Genomic DNA, 21,401 nt, shown 5'->3' with positions numbered 1-21,401 from the left:
CCTTATCTTCAGTTATGTTAACAGTACTTTAATGTTGCACTTCATTACATTTGTTGGAGTCACAAGAGATTAAATGAAGACTTTTAAAAAAGGCCAAGAAGCAAGAGAGGCCATTATATACTGACTTTATGTCCCTGGTTTGGGCCAATACTGGATCATACTTTTTCCATAATCCAATGCAGAATCTTTCGTTACGGTGCAGTTCTCTTAAGCCCACATGCAGTTTCTAAGGCCGATGCTGTTTTTCAAACCCAGGATAACCTTGACGTCATCCTCAAGGTTATTTTACGACACAGGAAAGCTCATTATACTTTACACAACTTTTACAGGCTGAGTAATACTGCTCTTCACAAGTAACTGGAACTTCAAGGCTAAATCATCCTAAACTTTGAAGTTTCTAAAACTGTATAATGATTCACATCCCTAACGCCTGGGCAAATGAACAAACGAGTGCAGAAAAATACCCAGTGTAGATGCTTGTATCTGTTTTGAGGAGTAAAGAAATGACTTTGGCCTTCACTGTCACTTGATGTCAAACACACGTGGGACATTTAGATCCAGCGACACGCCGTCATCAAAACACTAAATACGGGAATATTTCCAGGAAGAATGATGTTTCGCTGCAGTACTTTCAGAGAGCGTGGTGGGACAGCACCTTAAGTTACATTATGTTGCTTTGTGATTTATAATGTTTTTTTCTTAACCCTCTGACCCATCTGTAAACAGCATCAAGATATAAACAGGTCAAAGGTTTGTCTCAAATATACGTTCAGCTAACTGGCTGAAAGGTCTTGTTTGGTGTGTGTGCGTGTGTGTGTGTGTGTGTGTGTGTGTGTGTGTGTGTGCACGTTAAGTCTCTCCCTGATGTGAACAGTGTCTTTGCTTAAATCTCTTAACAGTCTTTGATTAATTAATCCATAATGTTCTTATCAGTGATGGGAGGCCAAAGAGCTGATGAACTGACATTGTGTTGCTGTTTCTCACCTCTAAAGTTGCAGGGATGAATGGAGTCTGTCTTTAACCATAAGACCCTCTCATTGTAATCTCACTGATTCCCGCACGTCAATGTCGAGACTAGGTGGACTAAAGGAATCTGTAAGAAAAGGTCTGACAAAAGAGGAGTGAAGGTGGAAAATGACCCAAAGTAACACACACGTGATCTATACATGACAGATTGCACAACAATCCCTTCACATCAAATTGCATTTTAGATGAAAAAGTAGTGTTTCAACAGTAAGTACCAGGACGACAAAATATAAATTAGTATATAACCAAATAGTGCAAACAGCAGCAAAAGTGAATAATGAATATATGGATTAATGTGTATGTATAATAAACAATAGACAAATGGGGTAGTGATAAAAATAAGGAAAGTAACTGTGATATGTGATTTGGTTTTTGTATGTTCAGTATAAACACTAAGAAGGTATGTAATATGTAAAGCTTATATTATAGTTACATTTAGTAGGATTATGACCCTAAAGCAAAAGCTCCTTATGACCCAACAGCACTTACTGAGGAGCTGTGAGAGCTTTAAGTGTAGAATGATGTCAGCGTCTTAAATTGCTTCATTTCACTACTGGAAATGTGATAAAAGAGTAAGAGGTAGAAATCACCAGTGTTTCACATGAAACATGCAAAAATGTGAACAACTCTGGTGGAGCAGAAATGTCTTTCTCTTCTTTTTCAATTAGGCCTTCCCCAGAGGAGTGACGCATGACCTGGGCTGATATGATATATGATATATGATATATGATATGATGTGAAATGATATGAAATGATATAATATGAAATATGATATGATATATGAGACGATATATGAAATATTACATGGTATGATATGACCTGATATGCTGTGGTATGATCTGATATGGTGTGATATGATATGATAAGATAGATGATATATGATATGAAATGATAGGCTATAATATATGAAATATGATATATGACATGAGATGATATACTCTTGCACTTGCGGCCTAGTCCTTGTATTCGCTCGCCACCTACTGGTCACAGTTAGAAATTTACATTTTAACAAACCTTAATCTGCCAGGGGCCATTTTGAAACGCTCGGCGGTGTTACCACACGGTTGACTGGTGTGAGTAATGTGTAATACATAAATAAACAAGAAGAGGCACAAACAGGGGAAATACACAAACAAAATTTTTGCACTGGAATAGATGCATGTGCCTGTAGCCAAAACAGCAAAACGTGTTATTCTTCGAAAGCAATTTAACAGTGAGTACATTCTAAATAAGCCAATATTATTATTAGAATTGTATGAGCCTACGCTTTTGTTAAAGCAGTTCTGGCCTGGTATTTGTCTTTATTTGAAGAAGTTAATGGGTTTTCTGTAACTTCATATAAATTCAGCAACATGACTGGATCTTGATTTGTCAGGAATGCAGTGGGAAAGTATTCTGGGCTATTTGTGTCGGATACTTCAGATATAGTGTAATCAGAGCCATGCTTGTTTTGTGTGCACAATATTTCACATTGAATAGCCTGAGATCCGGGATGTCCTGCGCGAGGACATGACTCTGGATGTCACATCTGTGCTGCAGATGTGGTATTAGCCCACTCTGAGGTTAGCTTCAGTAAAATCTATTGGAGTGGTAAGAAAAATGTTTAAGTCGTTTTGTTTCTATGTGGAAGAAAAACATCTGGTCAGGTTAAACATCGTGTTTCTTTAAGGATGGATTCATTATTCTTCAGAAGAGCTGATCTCATGTCCCATAATTCCTAAAACGCTAATCAAGCAAACACACCATGAACAACAAGTTTGGTAATAATCAGCGCTGATGAAGATTAAGTGTTCAGCCCTGCCTCGTCACTTGTCTAACTTCTCTCCACGGGCTTCCTTGACTTGGCTGGTCCCTCTTGTTCGGGGCCAATTAATGAGGCGGGTAAACTCACTAATTGGCCACTTAATTGGCCCCTGTCGCTGCGCGCGCTGCTTCCGCTGGCTTTTAGCGCACCGCCGTCCCTCCCTCCTGCTCTCAGACATCACAGTCCCACCGTGTCACAGAGATTTAGGGTCAGTCCCTCAGACGGGAAGGTGCTCGCGCCGTGGACCCCCCCCCCCCCCCGCCGCCCCTGGATCCCCCTCTATCAGTATCTCCCTCCCACTCTATCTTGGTGTTTTATGTCTGCGTCACAACAAGTCGGTCGAGAGCGAGAGGCAGCGATGATGGCGTCTCTGGCGGCTTGATTCCGGGGCTGCTCTGACAAACCCGCCTTAATAGCATCAAGAGGTGGTGGCGGAGAGGGGGGGAAGAGGGCAAAAAGCGACAGGAACATGACGAAACGGCATCGCGGAGGACGGACAAACTAGGCTGAAAGACGGACGGACAGTCAGTCGCCCCCCCCCCCCCCTCCTCGTTGACGGTTTGACTGACACACACAGGCGCTTGGCACAGACAGGGACATACATGCACATCCTCCACTTTTTGCAAACACACAAGCTGCGCATCCGAGGGAGCCGTAATTGGGCAGCGGAGATCCACAGCAGATGAGGGCATTTCATGTCCAGCCTGCCCAGGAATCACTGTGACCCCGACGGAAAGGAGTTCGACTTGACAGGTACCCTTCACCGGCCAGCTCACTGTACAATTTGCCTTTTTTCCCTTTGCTTAACAAAAGGCTACATACACTGTTATGTATCCTGCGTCTGGCTTGACTTGAGTGCATGCACTGGAACAAATGCTCAACATGCAGGAATAATACCTGCACAGGCATTTCATAAATCTATTCAAGTTTTTAAGATGTTGGGGGAGAAGAAGATGACAGCAAAGTGCCAAGCAGATGCTCCAAGAAGCTGCACACTGATCTTTGTTCATTCAATCAAACTGTATTGCAGCAGTCATCATGCAGTGTTTTGTGTGTGTGTTTCATGTGTGCAGTAATCATTTGTCTTGCTCTCTGGTTGTGTACTCACTCTCATCTTTCACTGTGGTGGATACAGGCTGTCGGTATGCTCTGGTTTAAACACGGGAGTGGGGGAGATTTTAACCCGTTCGTTCTGAAGCTCGTCTGTCTGAGAACCAGTCGAAACGCCGGGGCCATAAACCCCCCTGTCAGCAATGGCAGCAAAGTATTCAGCGAATAAATCGGATTTCCATTTCACATGAGCCCTGCTCTCTCTCCCATCTCTGTCTCTCTCCTCAGGATGGGGGGAGTAAGTGAAGGAGATGATGTGTTGGCTCGATGGAGTGATGGGCTACTGTACCTCGGCAATGTGAAAAGAGTAAGTGCATGTGAGACTGTGCGTGCGACAGAAAGATACTTTTCACTGTGTGCATGCAGTGTGTTTGTGTGAGTCAGTGAGTGTGTTCGTCTGGATCTGAAAAGACTTCCATTTAGTTTTGTCAATCATTCTGCTCACCTGCTATCTCCCTCTCAGGTAGATGGAGTCAAGCAATGTTGTCTGGTGAGATTTGAGGACAACTCTGAGTTCTGGGTACTGAGAAAGGACATTCACTCATGTAAGAAGAACTGTTATTTTCCTCCCTATCTCCTCAGGTGGAAGAGTAAATAGCTTCCTGTTGGGGGCACTTTGTATTTCTTGGATTTAAAAAATGCTCCTAGTTTAAGGTTTCTGAATGCTCCGCTGAACTCACACTAAAGGTGTTTCTTTCCATCCGGAAACTTTGCCTGAGGAGTTGCAGGAATACTTCTTTGATTGTTTCCTCTTGTGAGCTTAAAATTTAGATTTTTTTTTTTTTTTTTGTACCTGTTTATCTCAGGATCTCTGAATTGTCATCCAAGCAACTGTCGAAAAGACATTACAGCCACGTTCAAGGTTACAGTGCTGAGTGCTCTGAGTATTGAGATGTAATTGGTATATTAGAGTCTGTTTATGAATTTATTAGACTGATGAGTCCTCAGGGAAATTGCAACCCCCACTCCACCTAACATCAAGCAAAAGGGGAAGTTGGACGCTTGTTAGGACCAGGCTGAATATCCGCCCGTCAAATGAAGTGAAATCTGAAAGGGTGCAGGAGACACTGAAATCAATGAGGTGGCAAGGATGTGAATCAATATACATAAATTAATGCCGTTGACTGCTCTCTCTCTGTCTTCCTCTCTCACGTTTACTTCCTCCCCTCCCCTGCCTCCCTCTGTCTTTCTGTGTTTGACTCAGTCGCTGCTGGAGTGGAAGAAGTTTGCTGTATTTGTGACGCTCCGCCTCTTAAAGAACCCCTCATAAATTGTCTTAAGTGTCGCCACGGTAAGGAAACACACCTCATCATGTGCTGTCAAACAGTGGTTCTCCACCAGTTCTGGCACTGACCTTGAAGTTTTGACATAGTATTGTAAAATAACAGAAAACCACATATCAGCAGTGATGGCTATGAGTTGTTTGCACCTGCATCCTGACTAGAGTTGAAATGAATGAGATGCCTATAGTCATGGAACTAAAAGCTTAAAATCATGTCCTGACATGCATTTAGAAATACTTTCAAATGTCTGTGCTTTTTCTACAAAAATGTTTAATTATGAAAATGAAAAAATCTCCTTCACTGAAAATTTTTCATTTTCTACAAAATGCCTCCTATTATTATAGTTATGTGTCCTTGAGGTGTCTGTAAGTTGGCTTCCAAACTAGATGCGATATCACAACATCATGCTTGTGTGAATTAGAATGATTTAAAGTCGGATTTAAGGTGAGCGCAGTGAAACTCTTCCCCCTCAGCAGTTGAATGTGAAAACAGCCTTCTGGTGTCACATTCTGCACAGGCATCACTCTACACAGAGAAAGTCAAACATCCAAGTGAAGCAACAATAAGCAGAACACATTTTTGAGTGGAGGGGAACTTTAAAAGTATTATGATGAAATGAAATATACTGAGGTGTGAGTGGGAAGAAGTTTCAGAAACGCGCTCAGCAGCAGGATGCACAGCAGCATAGCAGCTGATTTTCTGTCAAGCCTTCACAACTCTGTCGAGTGAACAGGGTGGCTGACAGCTCGTTTTGTGGAAAAAGCGCACAAACACACTCCCCGCACCCTGGATCAAATAGTGTAGTAAAGTGTTTTGCAGTTGCAGAAAGCATTAAACATGGACGGGCTTTGCTATTATTGTCACTCTGGCTGCCTGTCTTGTAAACACGAATTAAACGCTCTGCCTCCTCCTCCCATTACAGGTTATCATCCAGAGTGCCACACGCCAACCATCGAACCGGAAGCCGACAGCGATTCATGGATATGTCGGCAGTGTGTCTTTGCAGTCTCAACCAAGGTCAGGCTACTAATCTGACTGTCTCACACTCTAGGGACAAAAAGCATTTGGTGTGTAACATGGGAGAAATCCAGTCAAATATATCAGGCCTTGCTGCCACTACACTATGTGATGTATACAGAAGGTAATGGGTTTATCTGAGGCAAAAGCACACTAATTCCTTCAGTATTGACTTCAATATTAGATGTTCTACATTGTGTCCACGAAATCATGAACAATCAATAGTTATGAAGCTCAAAAGCTGTGCTGAAGTTGAGAGAAGTACATTTCGAGTCAATCAATCACATGTGCTCCAGTTTTGTAGATAGGAGATGAGAAGACACCCAGTTAATTGTCAATCGGTCAATGTCCATATCTCATTGACCAGACTTCCGCTGCCTCAGACACAATCTCTCAAAGCTGACCTACAATAAAATGAGACAAATTGCTTTTTCCCCACTGAATGTGATCTGTCTCCTTCACCGCTCTGACATGACAGTGATTTGAGGGGTCACCGACCAATCAGTTCTGTCCTAAAATTGTGTTTTCAGAGAGGTGGGGCCCTCAAACGGGGACGTTTTGCCCGGCTTATGCAGTTTATGAAACTCAGACTTCCTTACCAGCTGTCGTCTTTAGACTGGGACCCACAGCATCTGACCAATCAGCAACAGTGTTACTGCTACTGTGCCGGCCCTGGAGAGTGAGTGACACTTCAGAGGCCAGTTTAAGTTTGAATGTTCAGTGCATGTATGCTCTTTAACTTTTGACATTTGCTTTCAAAGCCCGATCTATAACCTCATCTATGTCAGTGTCATCTCACAGATTATTTGTAATGTGCATGCAGCATATCAGAGTTGTCAAACAGTCTCAGCAGGATTGCTTAGAATTTGGTTAAACCTTTGTAGAGTTACATATGAGTGATAAGTTTACAGAGTCAAATCTGATTGTCGGGTAACTCATCAATCAGAAAAGAAAAACAAGTTCACCAAAGCATTTTTTTGACTGCACTTGCAACTTGCACTTTCATACTTTTCTTCTTTGCTTGTCTTTTAATCAGTTTTCTCTTTTGCTTTAGTGGCAAAATCCACCCACCTGGCATCTAAAGCAAAAAAAAATAAATAAATAAAAATCTCTCTCAACTCTCGTATCTTTATGAGTAGAAGGACCAGGTGGGGGTTTACACCTGAAGGCACATTTTAGCTTATGAAACATGAACTGTCAGGCAGCTGCAATCATCAGCCCTCAGCTTCCTCACTTATGCATAAATACAAAGGTGAAAGGTGACAGATGTTAGACACGTTCATTCATATTCATTCGTGTTTCATAAGTGTCTTGGTGTTTTCTTGTTGCTGGACTGCAGGTGGAATCTGAAGATGTTACAGTGTGGAAGCTGTGGTCAGTGGTTCCATGAGGCCTGCACACAGTGTCTAACCAAGCCATTACTGTATGGGGACAGGTGCGTTACTGAGCATTATGGTAAAAACTGTGGTTTCTTCATACTCATAATTTTGTCTTTCAGTCATTATGATAAATGCAAATACCTTGTTGGAATTTGGTACAGCTGGGTTACACTAAAATGTCTTAGCGCATAAGTACACTCTTAGTATTTGCATTTCCATACCAAAAATACTTATCTGGGACTAAAGCCACACTGATAAGAGATTTTTAGACTGATTTAGCAAAAATAGTATAATACTTTACGCAGACATTTCAACTAAATGTTATTTCATTAATACACTGATTTCGGGTTTTTCAAGGACAGCACAAAGATGGAAACTAAATCTAAAACGTCAGAATTTTAAACATATAAATATTTTAAATTTGAATTAACTGAATAAATATGACCAAGTCTAGTAAAATAACACAAAATGTAGCCTGAAAGTCTTTGTTTTACTGCACCTGTCACTCTAAATGCTGACACTAATAGATTTGTCAGTATCAGCCACTTATAAGACAATATATCAGTCAGGATCTAATATTTTGATTGTCTTTTCAAGTGAGACCAGTGACACCTCCAGTTTTTTAATAGGTCTGCCACTCACCACATATTGTTTATTTCTTTAGTGGGTATAGTGTCTGGGATAGACTTGAGCTGACACCTACTTATGCTAACTGCATTATACATACTCAGATTTCAAACCTACCAAGGCAGCAATTTGGTTATTTTAATATTCAGATAATACTTTGGTTTGATTAATGTAATGGATTTGAGTAATCAAACTTTGACATGACTTTCTACATGACAGATTAACAGTTCACTTGTCGGAGAACTGCACCAATTATCGTAAGATTACATTATTGGTGCACATGTTAATTAATATGCTCATTGGCTTGTGTTACAAGGACAAGAGCTCCTCACATCCTACTTTATTACACATACTACAGTGACAGACAGCCGAGCTCACATGTCATCTCTGTGGTAGCGTAGTAGTTCAGAAATGATACTGGGCGCAACCTGCTGATCACAGTGCAGTGTGATAGGTTGCATCTCATGCGTGTAATAAAATGTGTCCATCCATTAAGTTATTATTGTCATTAACCATCTGTGTTAGCCGACCGGGTTTTACACCCACCCCAACACTGTAAATGCTGAACCTGTGTGAAAGACTGGAAAACGAGGGATTAGACTTAGATTGACAGATGGGGAGAGTGAGGCTGGATTGGTACAACATCTGCTGAGCAGGTGATGGAGGAATAGTGAAGACTGGGTTCACAGTTGGAATAGTAAGCATATGCTGTCGTCATACTGTGTCTGCGCCTCATCTTTCCCAGTGACCTTCAGCCAACACATGCATATAGAAGGACAGATATACACAATGCTGTTATGGTACATCAGAGCTGAGTTTCAGGGTCACCCACAGCAAAATGTTATTATACTGGAACAGATCCACTATTTCTCACTTCAGGTTGGTATTAGGATAAAATATCTAGAGAAGACAGTTGCATATAGACTGATATAGATACATTAATGGTGAGAAGGGACTATAAATCTTATGATAAAATAAATATGATTATTTGAATGACTTGGGATAAGAAGTCTGGAGGTGGAAAATATACTTCTGTTTAAAATGTGTTTTGTTAAAATGCTTTGACACATTATAGCAACATGCATGCAAGAAAAAAAAACAAGGTATTTTGCACAAAAGACCCAATTTAAAATGACAACAGTATTTTTTTTTTTTTTTTTTTTTTAACGGAAAAACAGATTTAATAATAAAAATCTTGTTCTAAGATGCTTTATTCAGATTCATGATGCCTGTCTGATTTTCAGCTTTTTCCATGTGCTCGTAGGTTTTATCAGTTCCAGTGCTCAGTATGTACAAAGGGACCAGAGACCATCCAAAGACTACCGATGACCTGGTGATGTTAACGTCTTTACTGACTTGTTTGCAATGAAAAATCACTATGAGCAGTTACTTGATAGTACATTTAAAAACACCAGGAGTTAAAACTAATCAAATTGTAAAATGAAAGTTGTTTTTCATGACATTTACCAAGAAACAGTGTTTTGTATTTTACCTGTTTGGTATTATCTAATTCTCATTCTTTTTTTATTTGAACTGCAGGGTGGATTTGGCTCATTTAGTGCTCTACCATCTCTCGCTGTGCTGCAAGAGGAAATACTTTGATTTTGACCATGAAATCCTGTCCTTCACCAATGAGAATTGGGACTCATTGCTTCTAGGCGCGGTATTGATATTTCCCCGTTTAAGCACCATGATGAAATGATGTGAAATGCTGCCAGCCTTTTTGCATTTGAGACTTAAAGCTTATTAACCACCATTAAAGTGAAATTTTAAGTTAAAAAAGTGTGACCTCTATGTAAACTTAAAGTGGAACAAGTTAAAATGTGGATGACTGTTTTAGAAATCACTACTTCATTTTTTTTTTTTGTTGTTTTGTTAATCCATGACTTTCAGCGGACTATTCCAAATCCATTACTTTGGCAAAATCTTCCAACAGCTTTGCTCACTTGCTGACTAGTTTTCTTGCACGTCTGGTGTTAGAACTGACCCGGACATGTGCCACATTCTGCAGTCAGCTTTTTAATCATAGCTGGACTAGTAGAATAGTTTTTGTGACAGTAAATGCACTAAGGGGTAGGTGTGATGCCCCCCCTCGGGAACAAGGACCCCCAGTTTGGAATCTCTGATCTAGGACTCTCTGACAAGCATTTGCCAACATGAATGAGTTTTGACAAATCATCAAACTGAGGGCTACAGCACAAAGTTGTGATACCATCTGGTTTAAAGTGAAGTTGCTCCACAGAGAATAAACAGGCAAATAAAAGTGGAGGTGACTGTGAGAGACACCAGGGGGGATTTCCTGCAGCTGTATCTAAAGTTTTGGGTTCTCCTTCAAGCTGCTTTTCAAAGACAGTTTGAAATGCATGGCACATGACAGCAGGGTTTTCAGCCACATAGCTGCAACAAGTAGTTATCTGTATGAACATTATTGCTGTCAATGTAAAATAAAAGGGTGTATGCATTAAAGGGTTTCTGATAGTCCCTCACTGTGTAAACACAGCTTTGATTTTTCATTCCTGTCTGTCCTCCAGCTCTCTGACACGCCAAGACAAGACCGCTGTCACAATCTCCTCAACGCTCTGAACTCCCACAAGGACAGGTAAGCCATCGCATATGATGACAGGAATAAACACTGACCACACACGACTGGATTGATGAGTGACACTCCATGAATAGAGGGGTCTTCTTAGTGTATGTAACACAGAACATGCAGGCTGAAATCACCAAGGTGAAGTCTATGACTTGCATAATAAGTGAGAAAAATGTTAACAGCCAATTAGACCAAATGAAACTTAACATTTTTTGGTGCATATTTTACCTTGTTAGACACGAGCCATTGATATTTAATCACAATAACCAGTCAAGAGGTCTAATTGCTTTTAGTGGTTTTTCACAGAAATTTGCAAAAAAAAAAAAAAAAAACCCTTGCGGTTACAAAACTGTTAATTTCTTCAAGCAAAGTCTTCTCTAATTATCTATACTTAATTTCACAGTCACTAACTTTGAACTGTTCCTCAGACGTCTTTTAAATCAGGAGAATGAGTTGAGTTTTATTATTTCACACAATTCATGATTAGCATCGAAGAGAAGTAACGACAAAACACACATACATGTTATGCGCTAAAACGACTTTGTGCGTGCTGTTTCTTCAATGTTGCCAGGTTTGTCTCTGGGAAGGAGATTAAGAAGAAGAAGTGTCTTTTTGGGCTTCAGGTTCGAGCTCCACCTCCACTGACGTCAGATTCGTCACCGCTCATCACCGACCCTCCTATCAACATCACACACCGGAGAAGGTCAGAGTAAGGACAGCATCTCTCTTCTAATCTCTTATCTCAGTAAGAGCTCTGGGATTCCCACAGGGCGTAGTCATTACGCATGAACAATTAGCTTAGAAATCAAAGGACTGCAATTTTCATATGCCAGCTTTCATATAAGCATCTTAATATTCTGCTAAAAGAGTATAAGACCCCTCATGTGGTTACATGTGTACATCTGTAAGTGTGTTTTCACGTCTATGCATGTGTCCTTTTGTCTGCAGATTTCATAGACACTTCATTGTAAATAATTAGGAGTGTTTAGCTAGTCCCCACTCAGATAAGTAAATTACTTTTTTGTATGTCTTAATTCGTAACATGGTGTCGTCTGCTCACCCAAAGAGCTACAAGCAGCAAGTTTCCAGTATCCAGATCACAGCACAGTAGTCAAGGTTAGACAAATATGAAAAGCTAAGCATCAGCTTTGATATATACACTTCTCTACTGTAATAGGCTGCCTTTAGTAAAGTGCAGAAAAGTCACACTGGCTTTATAAAAGCTACATTCTTAAGCCAGTGGTATTCACATGAAGATGAAGTGAACTAAAGCAGAAAAGGTTTTTGCCTTGCCAGCATAAAGGACTAAACACAGTGATGTGGCTCATAGGTCACTCGTCTTAGGTCCACAACAAGATATTTTCCAATTACAGGTAATAATGCTTTATGAGAGGATTCCCTTTTGATTATGGTGACCTCATGACCACTAAAATAGCAACAGCAGAAGTTAGACACATTCCCTTTAGAGCAACACTGTGGTTTGTGACAAAGACCAAACTGACTTCTACAACTAATAGCTACATAGATTACCTGTGGATATTTGAGTAAATATTTGGGAAAAAGAACTTGTTTTGGATATTCCTTGACCTTTCATTTACTTACACTGTTGTGAAAGTGGGTTTGTCATCTTTGCATGCAAAATAACTTGAAAATAATGTCTGGTTTTCATTGTCTTTTGCTATGGGTTTTATGAATCCTAATCTTTTGACCCTGGAGTGCCACCATGAGGCCAAATGAACACAGAATTGCACAAATAAAATATAAGCTAAGAAACATAAACAGATAATAGAAACTCTGCATTGAAACTCACCAAGCACTTTAATTTTTTCTTAATTGAAAACCAGATATCTGGAAACCAGGTGTAGAAATAAGTTTCAGTTGTATGTCACCCTCAGGCCAAAAGATCAGCTTTGTACACAAGATATCACATAATGAATCCATCATTTGGAGGATACATCCTTTTCTTGAGCACACTCAACACAAAATATAGATTTAAATTCACATGGCTAGCACAACATGAGGATTACGGTATGTTGCCTATTCCACCAGCATTTTCTAATTGTGGGTTGTAATAGGCACTTCAGCCTCTAGGGGCCACTTCTGGCTTTTAAGATATCAAGTCCCATTTTGATCAACAACAAAGTCTGGAGATAAACTGCAGATAAGTTCAGTTTCAGCTTGGGTAGATGTAGGTATTTTATATGTATGCTACCTTTTTATTTATTTATTTCATATTTTTCACCCCCCTTCCTGGTGAGGTTTAGGCTCATAAACATGTAAATTCCGTTACTAATACATCACATTCAGTATATCATTTCACTGCTCTCATTTTTCTGTATTTTATGCTTCCCAGCAGACCTTGACAGAGACACATTAATAAAGTAAACATTGCACTTTGGGACTATATGTGGTTTGTTTATGTTAGGATATTTATTTATGTGTGTTGTTGTTCACTTCAGCCCACTGTCACTACCCTGCCAGAGGAGAGTGGGGGGGCCAGAGTCCCGTAAATCAAAGCGCCGCATCATAGAGACACAGGTCAGTGGCTCTGTCTCCAACACAGGGGAGGGGGGGCGCCTGGGCCACAAACCTCTGATTATTTTTTTTTTTTCCTTTTTTATTTTTTCATGCAGTCAGGTAAACAGCTCTCTGCGAGCCAAATAACCTGTCAGTCAAACGTTGTGATGAAGGTTTATTTCGCAGTCTAGATCAGTCTGCATGTCTTTTAACACCCAGTGCAGCTGACTGCCTCAGTATTTTTCTTCTCCTTTTTGCTCTGTGTTTAATGCCTGCTGATGCCCGCTTGGAGTCGATGGTTACGGTAAAGGTAGCATGTGAGAGATGAACTGTCATGTGTTTGGCTCAGTTAAAATGTATAATTCAAATACAAACTTGGCTGCACAAAAACCTGCTCATGTATTTCATCAGCATCTGCAGTTCAGTGCCGCATTTATCATGATCATCAAACCCAATTCCCAGCGGATCACATTGAAACAGGCAACATCACATGTGGCTGTTACTATTTTTACACAGCATTCTAAACCGAGAATACTCATTGTGCTGCGTCCTCCTACACATCACCCTGATCCGTGTATGTGTGCATACAGTAATCCTGGAACAATACGCTCCACAGAGAACTCGTTTTCACTGGCATATCCAGGCCCCATTGTGCCCCTCTGATTGATGCTAATCTTCGTCCGTCTTAGAAGAGCGGGTCCGTTGTAGTGGAGATAGTGAGATGAGAAGAAATGCTGATATGCGTAGCTTGGGATCACGTCCAAGTGCACTTTGCAGTCAATTACAGTTTGGCCAGGTGGCGCTGGCAGCTTGACAGTACAGCTCTGACAAAGCACATCCATTTTAAGGCACAGACGTCGACTAAGGCCAACGAATAATAATCTTCCATTCTAATCGTAATGCTAGAGAAGGGGATGATAATGGGCCAGGTACAATGCCATATGTCACAGTCCAGCGAAGAGAAATGCAAAAACCTTTTCAGTGACTGATGGCTCTGCTGATGCTCTGATGTTTTTACTTTTTATGGGTCATGAGTTGGTGTGTGAGAACTGCCTCACTAATCAGTCAGCTCCATGAAATGTGTTGTGGAGGTGATTTAAGCAGGACATACAGTGGTGGTGTCTGATGAGCCTTAAGATGATGTGACTCAAATCCATTAATGCTATTAATGTGGATTTACACACATAACTGCCCTCGGGCGATGCAGGAACATGGAATCCAAGCTGGTGCATGTTTTGTAATGATAAAAACAACAGATTTAGATTTTCAGTATGCACACCTGTATCTAAGTGTATATATTGGAAAACTGAGCAGTCATTATGCAGAATTAACTTAATGCATGAGTGAGCACAAACTTGACTGAGTCCTCTGATTGGCATACAGGCACAAGCTGATCATGCATGTCTCCTATGTGCACAGGCTTGTCCCCCTCCAGTTGCTGCCAACCCCATTGAGTTATTGCCATGTTGCCATGGTTATGTGGGAGGGGCCAGTCTTTACAACTCCAGGAAGTCAGAGGAGGAGCTTAACTTGAGGTAAGGGTTATTGTGCCATTATGGTTTGTGTGACAGTACATTATTGATGGGCATGAGATGCATTAAAGGGCCAGTCCTCTTGTATTACATGTATCACATACCTGCAAAATAGTTGAATAGTAAATAGTATGTACCTGAAGGCATGAAACACAACACTAAAGTAAATAAACTTAAGGTACAAGTTACTTAATATATATATATATTTTTTAGCATATTTTGGTGAACTTAACCTTGAAATATTAGCCTTTGTACTCTTTTGAAAATGTAAATATGATTACAGCTATAAATCATTTTCAATCATTGTGCGTCCCATCAACAGCTCTCCACCCAAGCAGATGTATGCCCTGTACCACACCACGTACAATGGAAATACTGCACTCTCCAGGAATCTCCATCACTACAACAGGTTTTAATCCTCTGTCACCACATTGATTGCTATGGTTACGTGTATATGTAGTAAAATGCCAGGTTAAATACCTTTTGAAGGAATGTGTTAGCAAACTGTAACTTTCACACCGAGCAGACGAGAAGGACCAATAGCTTTAAAGTGTAGTCATGTTTCGGGCCATCCAACACATTCTGACATTTGCCATCCTGACAGCTCTAACTTGGTCTCTGAAAACCACAGGAAACAAAGTTGATGATAAACTAGAGTGAACCAAAACAGTAAAGGTGCAGTCATCAGGCCAAAGCAGTTGCCTAAAAACTGTTCTATAGAGCTGAGATGGGTGATGATTATCTGTGCTCTTACAGTGGGTACAGAAAGTATTCAGACCCCTTTAAATGTTTCACTCTTTGTGTCATTGCAGCCATTTGCCAAAATCAAAAAAGTTCATTTTATTTCTCATTAATGTACACTCAGCACCCCATCTTGACAGAAAAAAACAGAAATGTAGAAATTTTTGCAAATTTATTGAAAGTAAAACTGAAATATCACATGGTCATAAGTATTCAGACCCTGTGCTCAGTATTGAGTAGAAGCACCCTTTGGAGCTAGTACAGCCATGAGTCTTCTTGGGAATGATGCAACAAGTTTTTCACACCTGGATTTGGGGATCCTCTGCCATTCTTCCTTGCAGATCCTCTCCAGTTCTGTCAGGTTGGATGGTGAAAGTTGGTGGACAGCCATTTTCAGGTCTCTCCAGAGATGCTCAATTGGGTTTAGGTCAGGGCTCTGGCTGGGCCAGTCAAGAACGGTCACAGAGTTGTTCCGAAGCCACTCCTTTGTTATTTTAGCTGTGTGCTTAGGGTCATTGTCCTGTTGAAAGGTGAACCTTCGGCCCAGCCTGAGGTCCTGAGCACTCTGGAAGAGGTTTTCTTCCAGGATATCTCTGTACTTGGCCTCATTCATCTTTCCTTCAATTGCAACCAGTCGTCCTGTCCCTGCAGCTGAAAAACACCCCCACAACATGATGCTCCCACCACCATGTTTCACTGTAGGGATTGTATTGGGCAGGTGATGAGCAGTGCCTGGTTTTCTCCACACATACCGCTTAGAATTAACACCAAAAAGTTCAATCTTGGTCTCATCAGACCAGAGAATCTTATTTGTCATAGTCTGGGAGTCCTTCATGTGTTTTTTGGCAAACTCTATGCGGGCTTTCATGTGTCTTGCACTGAGGAGAGGTTTCCGTCGGGCCACTCTGCCATAAAGCCCCGACTGGTGGAGGGCTGCAGTGATAGTTGACTTTGTGGAACTTTCTCCCATCTCCCTACTGCATCTCTGGAGCTCAGCCACAGTGATCTTTGGGTTCTTCTTTACCTCTCTCACCAAGGCTCTTCTCCCACGATTGCTCAGTTTGGCTGGACGGCCAGGTTTAGGAAGAGTTCTGGTCGTCCCAAACTTTTTCCATTTGAGGATTATGGAGGCCACTGTGCTCTTAGGAACCTTGAGTGCTGCAGAAATTCTTTTGTAACCTTGGCCAGATCTGTGCCTTGCCACAATTCTGTCTCTGAGCTCCTTGGGCAGGTCCTTCGACCTCATGATTCTCATTTGCTCTGACATGCACTGTGAGCTGTAAGGTCTTATATAGACAGGTGTGTGCCTTTCCTAATCAAGTCCAATCAGTGTAATTAAACACAGCTGGACTCCAATGAAGGAGCAGAACCATCTCAAGGAGGATCAGAAGAAATGGACAGCATGTGAGTTAAATATGAGTGTCACTGCAAAGGGTCTGAATACTTATGACCATGTGGTATTTCAGTTTTTCTTTTTTAATAAATTTGCAAAAATTTCTACATTTCTGTTTTTTTCTGTCAAGATGGGGTGCTGAGTGTACATTAATGAGAAATAACATGAACTTTTTTGATTTTGGCAAATGGCTGCAATGACACAGAGTGAAAAATTTAAAGGGGTCTGAATACTTTTTCTTTGTCACTACATGTAGCTCCTTTCATGGAAACATCTGATCCATTAGCTTCTTCTATGGATTAGAACATCTTTAAGTCCCTTTTTGATGTGGTGTCTACTTTTTGTTCATAGTGATGACAGTTTCGGTTTTTTTTTATTTTTTATTTACCACATTAGTGAACTATCCCAGTGAAAACATGCTAAAGTAGTTTCTCTTTATAAATATTGTCTGAATGAGCTTCACATATCAGCCCCTATTCCTGACTTCTGTACTTGTCTGTCTCTTTCCCCAGTGTGGAGGACACCTGCAGGTTACCACCACCATGTTTCCCGTACCCCCTCAACTCCAATGGCAGCCATCACCACCACCTTCACCAGCACCATCACAGCCACCAACATGAACACCAGCTGGGGCAGAAGCAGCTCGAACCCCTCGCTCTGTGTGACCTACCCCCTTACCAGCCTGGAGTGGGCGGAGGGTGTACCATTGGTGCAGGAGGAGGAGGAGGAGGTGGGGGAGGTGGAGGTGGAGGAGTTGGGATGGGAGTCGGAGGGGGGGATGGGACAGTGGCCAGGAGCTGGGGTGGAGGGGAGGCAGTGAGGATCTTGGCGAGACGTGTCACACCAGACGGGAAGGTGCAGTACCTTGTGGAGTGGGAGAATGTGAGTTTGTACTGAGACAGAATAAACACAAGACGCAATGACTGTTTCGCAGGTGCCACAGGAATACTGTGTATGTAATATGTGGCATTGTTTAAAGTAAAAACAAAACAAACAAAAAATATCCCTACACGTTGCAAATCCAGGTTGCTCTCATAGTACCACCTCTATTCTACATGATTATAACCTCACTACTCGTTACTAAATGTCCCTATTTGCTAGTGTTTCTCTGATATTTGTACTGTTAACTTTGGAATATGCCTTTGCATTTATCATGTTTTACAGTGATGAGGGAAAATATTTAAACCTCACAATGATTTGTCAGAGAGTATAGTACGAGAAATTAAAAACTACCTTTTCATTTCTTGGGTAATAGTGAAAAAATAAATGATCCACAATTGAAAGTATTAATATTTACTACTAAATATTGATTGACTGCTAATTTAAAGGAATACTGCAATACCACTCTCATGTCAAGTATGAAGATAGTGCACAAAGGTGGTTAGCATAGCTACACTAGTTCTGTCCAAAGGCAAAGAAAATTCACCTACTAGCATCTCTCAGGAGATAAAAGAGGTAAATGTTAAAAACTAGCTAATTTTTTGAAATGCTTCTTTTTGTTACTTTTCCAGTATTTTAATTGCCATATTTTATTGTGTAGTTAGGACACACTTCCCTAAATTATAATTGTTTAAATGCTGTTTAAATAGTGATAATTGTTCCAAAATACTTTGTTTTTTAAACCAAATTTAGCCTAATTATACTTAAGACATCTAGACATTTAAATGACCTGACTCAAATCACCAAACTGGTGCTTAGCCAGTACTTTAAATAAAGAGAAAGTCTAAAATATAAATTCTTTGTTGCTTTTTAAGGTAATAAGCTAAGCAGCTGGTAGACATCAGCCTTGACTTTGTAACTGCTCATTCATCAACTGATGGTTAATGTTCACATGAAGTTCAGTGAGAAAATTAGCCCAGAAAATTAGCAGTGATGAATGGTCTGTCATCAGCCAGAGGCATGGCAGCAGCTGGGCGGAGGCTACTGGCAGCTCATGAAAAAGCAGCAACCTTTTATTGGCCAGAAGAAACACAGTGGTGCTGTCAGTCTTTTATTTTTGGCCACACAGAAGGTGGTTTAATGCCTTGCTTAAGGGAACTGTGACAGCAGCTGGCGGATTTCAAATTTTGCAAAGGTATTCATACTTTTTCTCATCACTGTATGTTAATATGAGATTGTATACATATTATTACAGAGTTACTTATTTGTTATGTTAGATTTTGTCATACATAATTTACATTTAAACTAATATGTGTATTAGAACTAGGAGCCACAAGAGGGCTTTTGTTTTAGAGATAGAATTATATATTCACAATATATTGCTATGATCGAATAATTATTTTATTTTTTTGATGTGGTTGCATAGTGCCTATATGAGTTGTGTACCTGCCGATTGGTCAGACAAGCAAGAGAGTAATGAGGCCGTACTGCATCTAAATAAGAGGAAGGCTCTTTGTCAGTGAACAGATATACTACATGGGCAAACAAGGACCAGTTTTAATCTGGTCTGACAGGACTTGGATCTAACTGTACATTCCAAACAATGAAAAATATCTGTTTGAAGTTATGAGAATGGAAATTATTTTGAAAGGATGCGTCTTACTATGTTTGATGTTTATCACAAAGATCAGCAAACACAAAGGTCCGGCTACTCTGCTGCTGTTGTTCAGTTTCATGTTGTAGGGAACTTCAGTCCTTGCATTCAAAGTTACAGTACACGTAAAGAAGACACCAAAAGGGGCAACTCCTAACTCAAACCCATGGTATCTTCCCGGGTCTAACGGTCTATAATTTGAAGGGTACCATGGCATAAAATGTGAATTCATAAGTCGAGGCCTGATTGATCACTCCCCTTCTTCTCAGATGTGTTTTTGAGGTGTGTGGGGTACTGAACCAGGATTTATCTTTGGTTACATAAATCTACAATACTGTGGTGCAAGTTCCAGAGTTTATATTTTATACAGAGGTTTATTTCAGCAGTCTGTTCGATAAAACGTACACGACATACTATACATTTGTCAGTTTTATCTTTGAAAAAAGACTGTATTACAGGTTTAGTTGAAAAAGTAAAAGACTAAAGCATTTATACTGCTATATTAAAACCAATGCCAAACTCTGATTTTATTGAATACCAACCTTTGTTTTGAATTTTCTTCGGCGAATATGCGTACATTTCAGGTCGGTGAAATGGTGTTGCATTGCAATTTTCATCCTCCTCAGTGACTATTTGACTGTAGTGTTAGGGAGGGGTGTGTTGAACCTTTCTAGGTGATGGTGATGAATGTATTTGTGTTTTCTATGGTTTGTCTATACCCGTCAAGTGCTTGTTAATAGGTTGTACTCTAGGTGGAACTCAACCAGATTAGTTCAAAACAAAATAGGAGGAAATAAAGACATCAACATTGAGGAACATTTATTTTGCAAGAAGATAGTCTTCTTTTTCTGATTAGTAGTCAAGTCCAAGTTCAGTTTTATGTATTTTTGCAGAAATTACGTTTGTACATGTATACTCTGCGTTGACACACCTAATATGTAACATGAGTAATAAAAACTTTTCACCTCATGCAAAGTGTTTTTATCTGTTAGTATGCACATATAATGTATGTGTGTTTTTCATATTTACAATTTATTATAATTTCCCCTGCTGTTTTGTCTTAGACGTAAACAAGTAGTTTTTCCAAACCCTTCATTAAAAACCACACTTACTCAGGTAGGTAGTGTAGCATTGTAGCTGATGTTGTGTCATGTGCTGCATTTTGAGCCAAACACAACCCAGCATCTTATACTCAGAATCCACTGGGAACAGAAAATTTTGCCAACTGATGGCATGGTTAACTTTCTTTGGGGTAGGAGAAAAGAATAAACACACCATATCTTCTAAAAAATGAACTGAGTGATGCAAGACTGAATCAAGCTGCTATGTTAAAGAGGCCAGAATGAGCAACTTCAAACCAGAGGGTTCCCCATGTGGGATTGTATATATATTGATATTGGGCTCCAATTACAAGCAGTCAGATACTTTGTTGATCATTTCACAGCTGAAATGCATTGTTTTATAATGTGTAATGTGGTAATGTTCACTGTGCCACATCTGGAAAATACCTTTTTAAGTTAAAGTCTCAAAGTGGATTGAAGCTGAGTGTTTCCTTGGTAATTGATCACTACCTAGGTGGTAGTGATCAATGTCAGTGTTGGTAAGAATCCTGCTGAATTAGTGTGATGGGGATGATAAATTGCATCACAGCCAGATATGTCCTGTAGGAGGGTTTAACTACTTTTTATTTGGCAGAAAATGTGCTACTCCTGCCAACATGGAAGACAGATGTTTATTTTGTGTGTTTGCCAGTAACAATGAGTTTTCAAGATGAATGGAGATGCCAAATAATGACTGCAAAGATTAATGCCACATATCTGTCCAAGTCCTGTGGCATATTTTATTTCTA

At 40.3% G+C, this 21,401-nt stretch overlaps 1 protein-coding gene across 2 annotated transcripts; it reads left to right on the top strand.

Moving 5' to 3' along the window:
- Positions 1–2,727: 2,727 nt before the first annotated feature.
- Positions 2,728–20,521, top strand: phf1 (PHD finger protein 1). Of its 2 annotated transcripts, none has more exons than XM_026317821.1 (15): positions 2,728–3,583; positions 4,169–4,247; positions 4,404–4,485; positions 5,145–5,231; positions 6,146–6,240; positions 6,771–6,919; positions 7,580–7,675; positions 9,511–9,579; positions 9,786–9,909; positions 10,778–10,845; positions 11,408–11,545; positions 13,296–13,374; positions 14,773–14,888; positions 15,208–15,294; positions 17,532–20,521. In XM_026317821.1, the coding sequence occupies exons 2-15, from the start codon at positions 4,170–4,172 to the stop codon at positions 17,914–17,916; spliced, it is 1,653 nt and encodes a 550-aa protein (XP_026173606.1). In that variant the 5' UTR covers positions 2,728–3,583; position 4,169; the 3' UTR covers positions 17,917–20,521. The 2 variants fall into 2 exon arrangements, with proteins under 2 accessions (XP_026173606.1, XP_026173607.1); XM_026317822.1 differs by having other exon boundaries at positions 2,730–3,583; positions 11,408–11,539.
- The last annotated feature ends 880 nt before the right edge of the window (positions 20,522–21,401 follow it).

This window comes from Mastacembelus armatus, chromosome 16 (assembly GCF_900324485.2).
Source record: "Mastacembelus armatus chromosome 16, fMasArm1.2, whole genome shotgun sequence".
NCBI lineage: Eukaryota > Metazoa > Chordata > Actinopteri > Synbranchiformes > Mastacembelidae > Mastacembelus > Mastacembelus armatus.
This window is presented reverse-complemented; position numbering and strand designations above follow the sequence as displayed.

Excerpts from the sequence above, each read along its gene's own strand:
- phf1 (XM_026317821.1), top strand. The coding sequence starts at position 4,170 with ATGGGGGGAGTAAGTGAAGGAGATGATGTGTTGGCTCGATGGAGTGAT. Across the intron at positions 4,248-4,403 it reads ACCTCGGCAATGTGAAAAGA|GTAGATGGAGTCAAGCAATG; the intron begins GTAAGTGCATGT and ends TCTCCCTCTCAG. Across the intron at positions 13,375-14,772 it reads GCCGCATCATAGAGACACAG|GCTTGTCCCCCTCCAGTTGC; the intron begins GTCAGTGGCTCT and ends CTATGTGCACAG.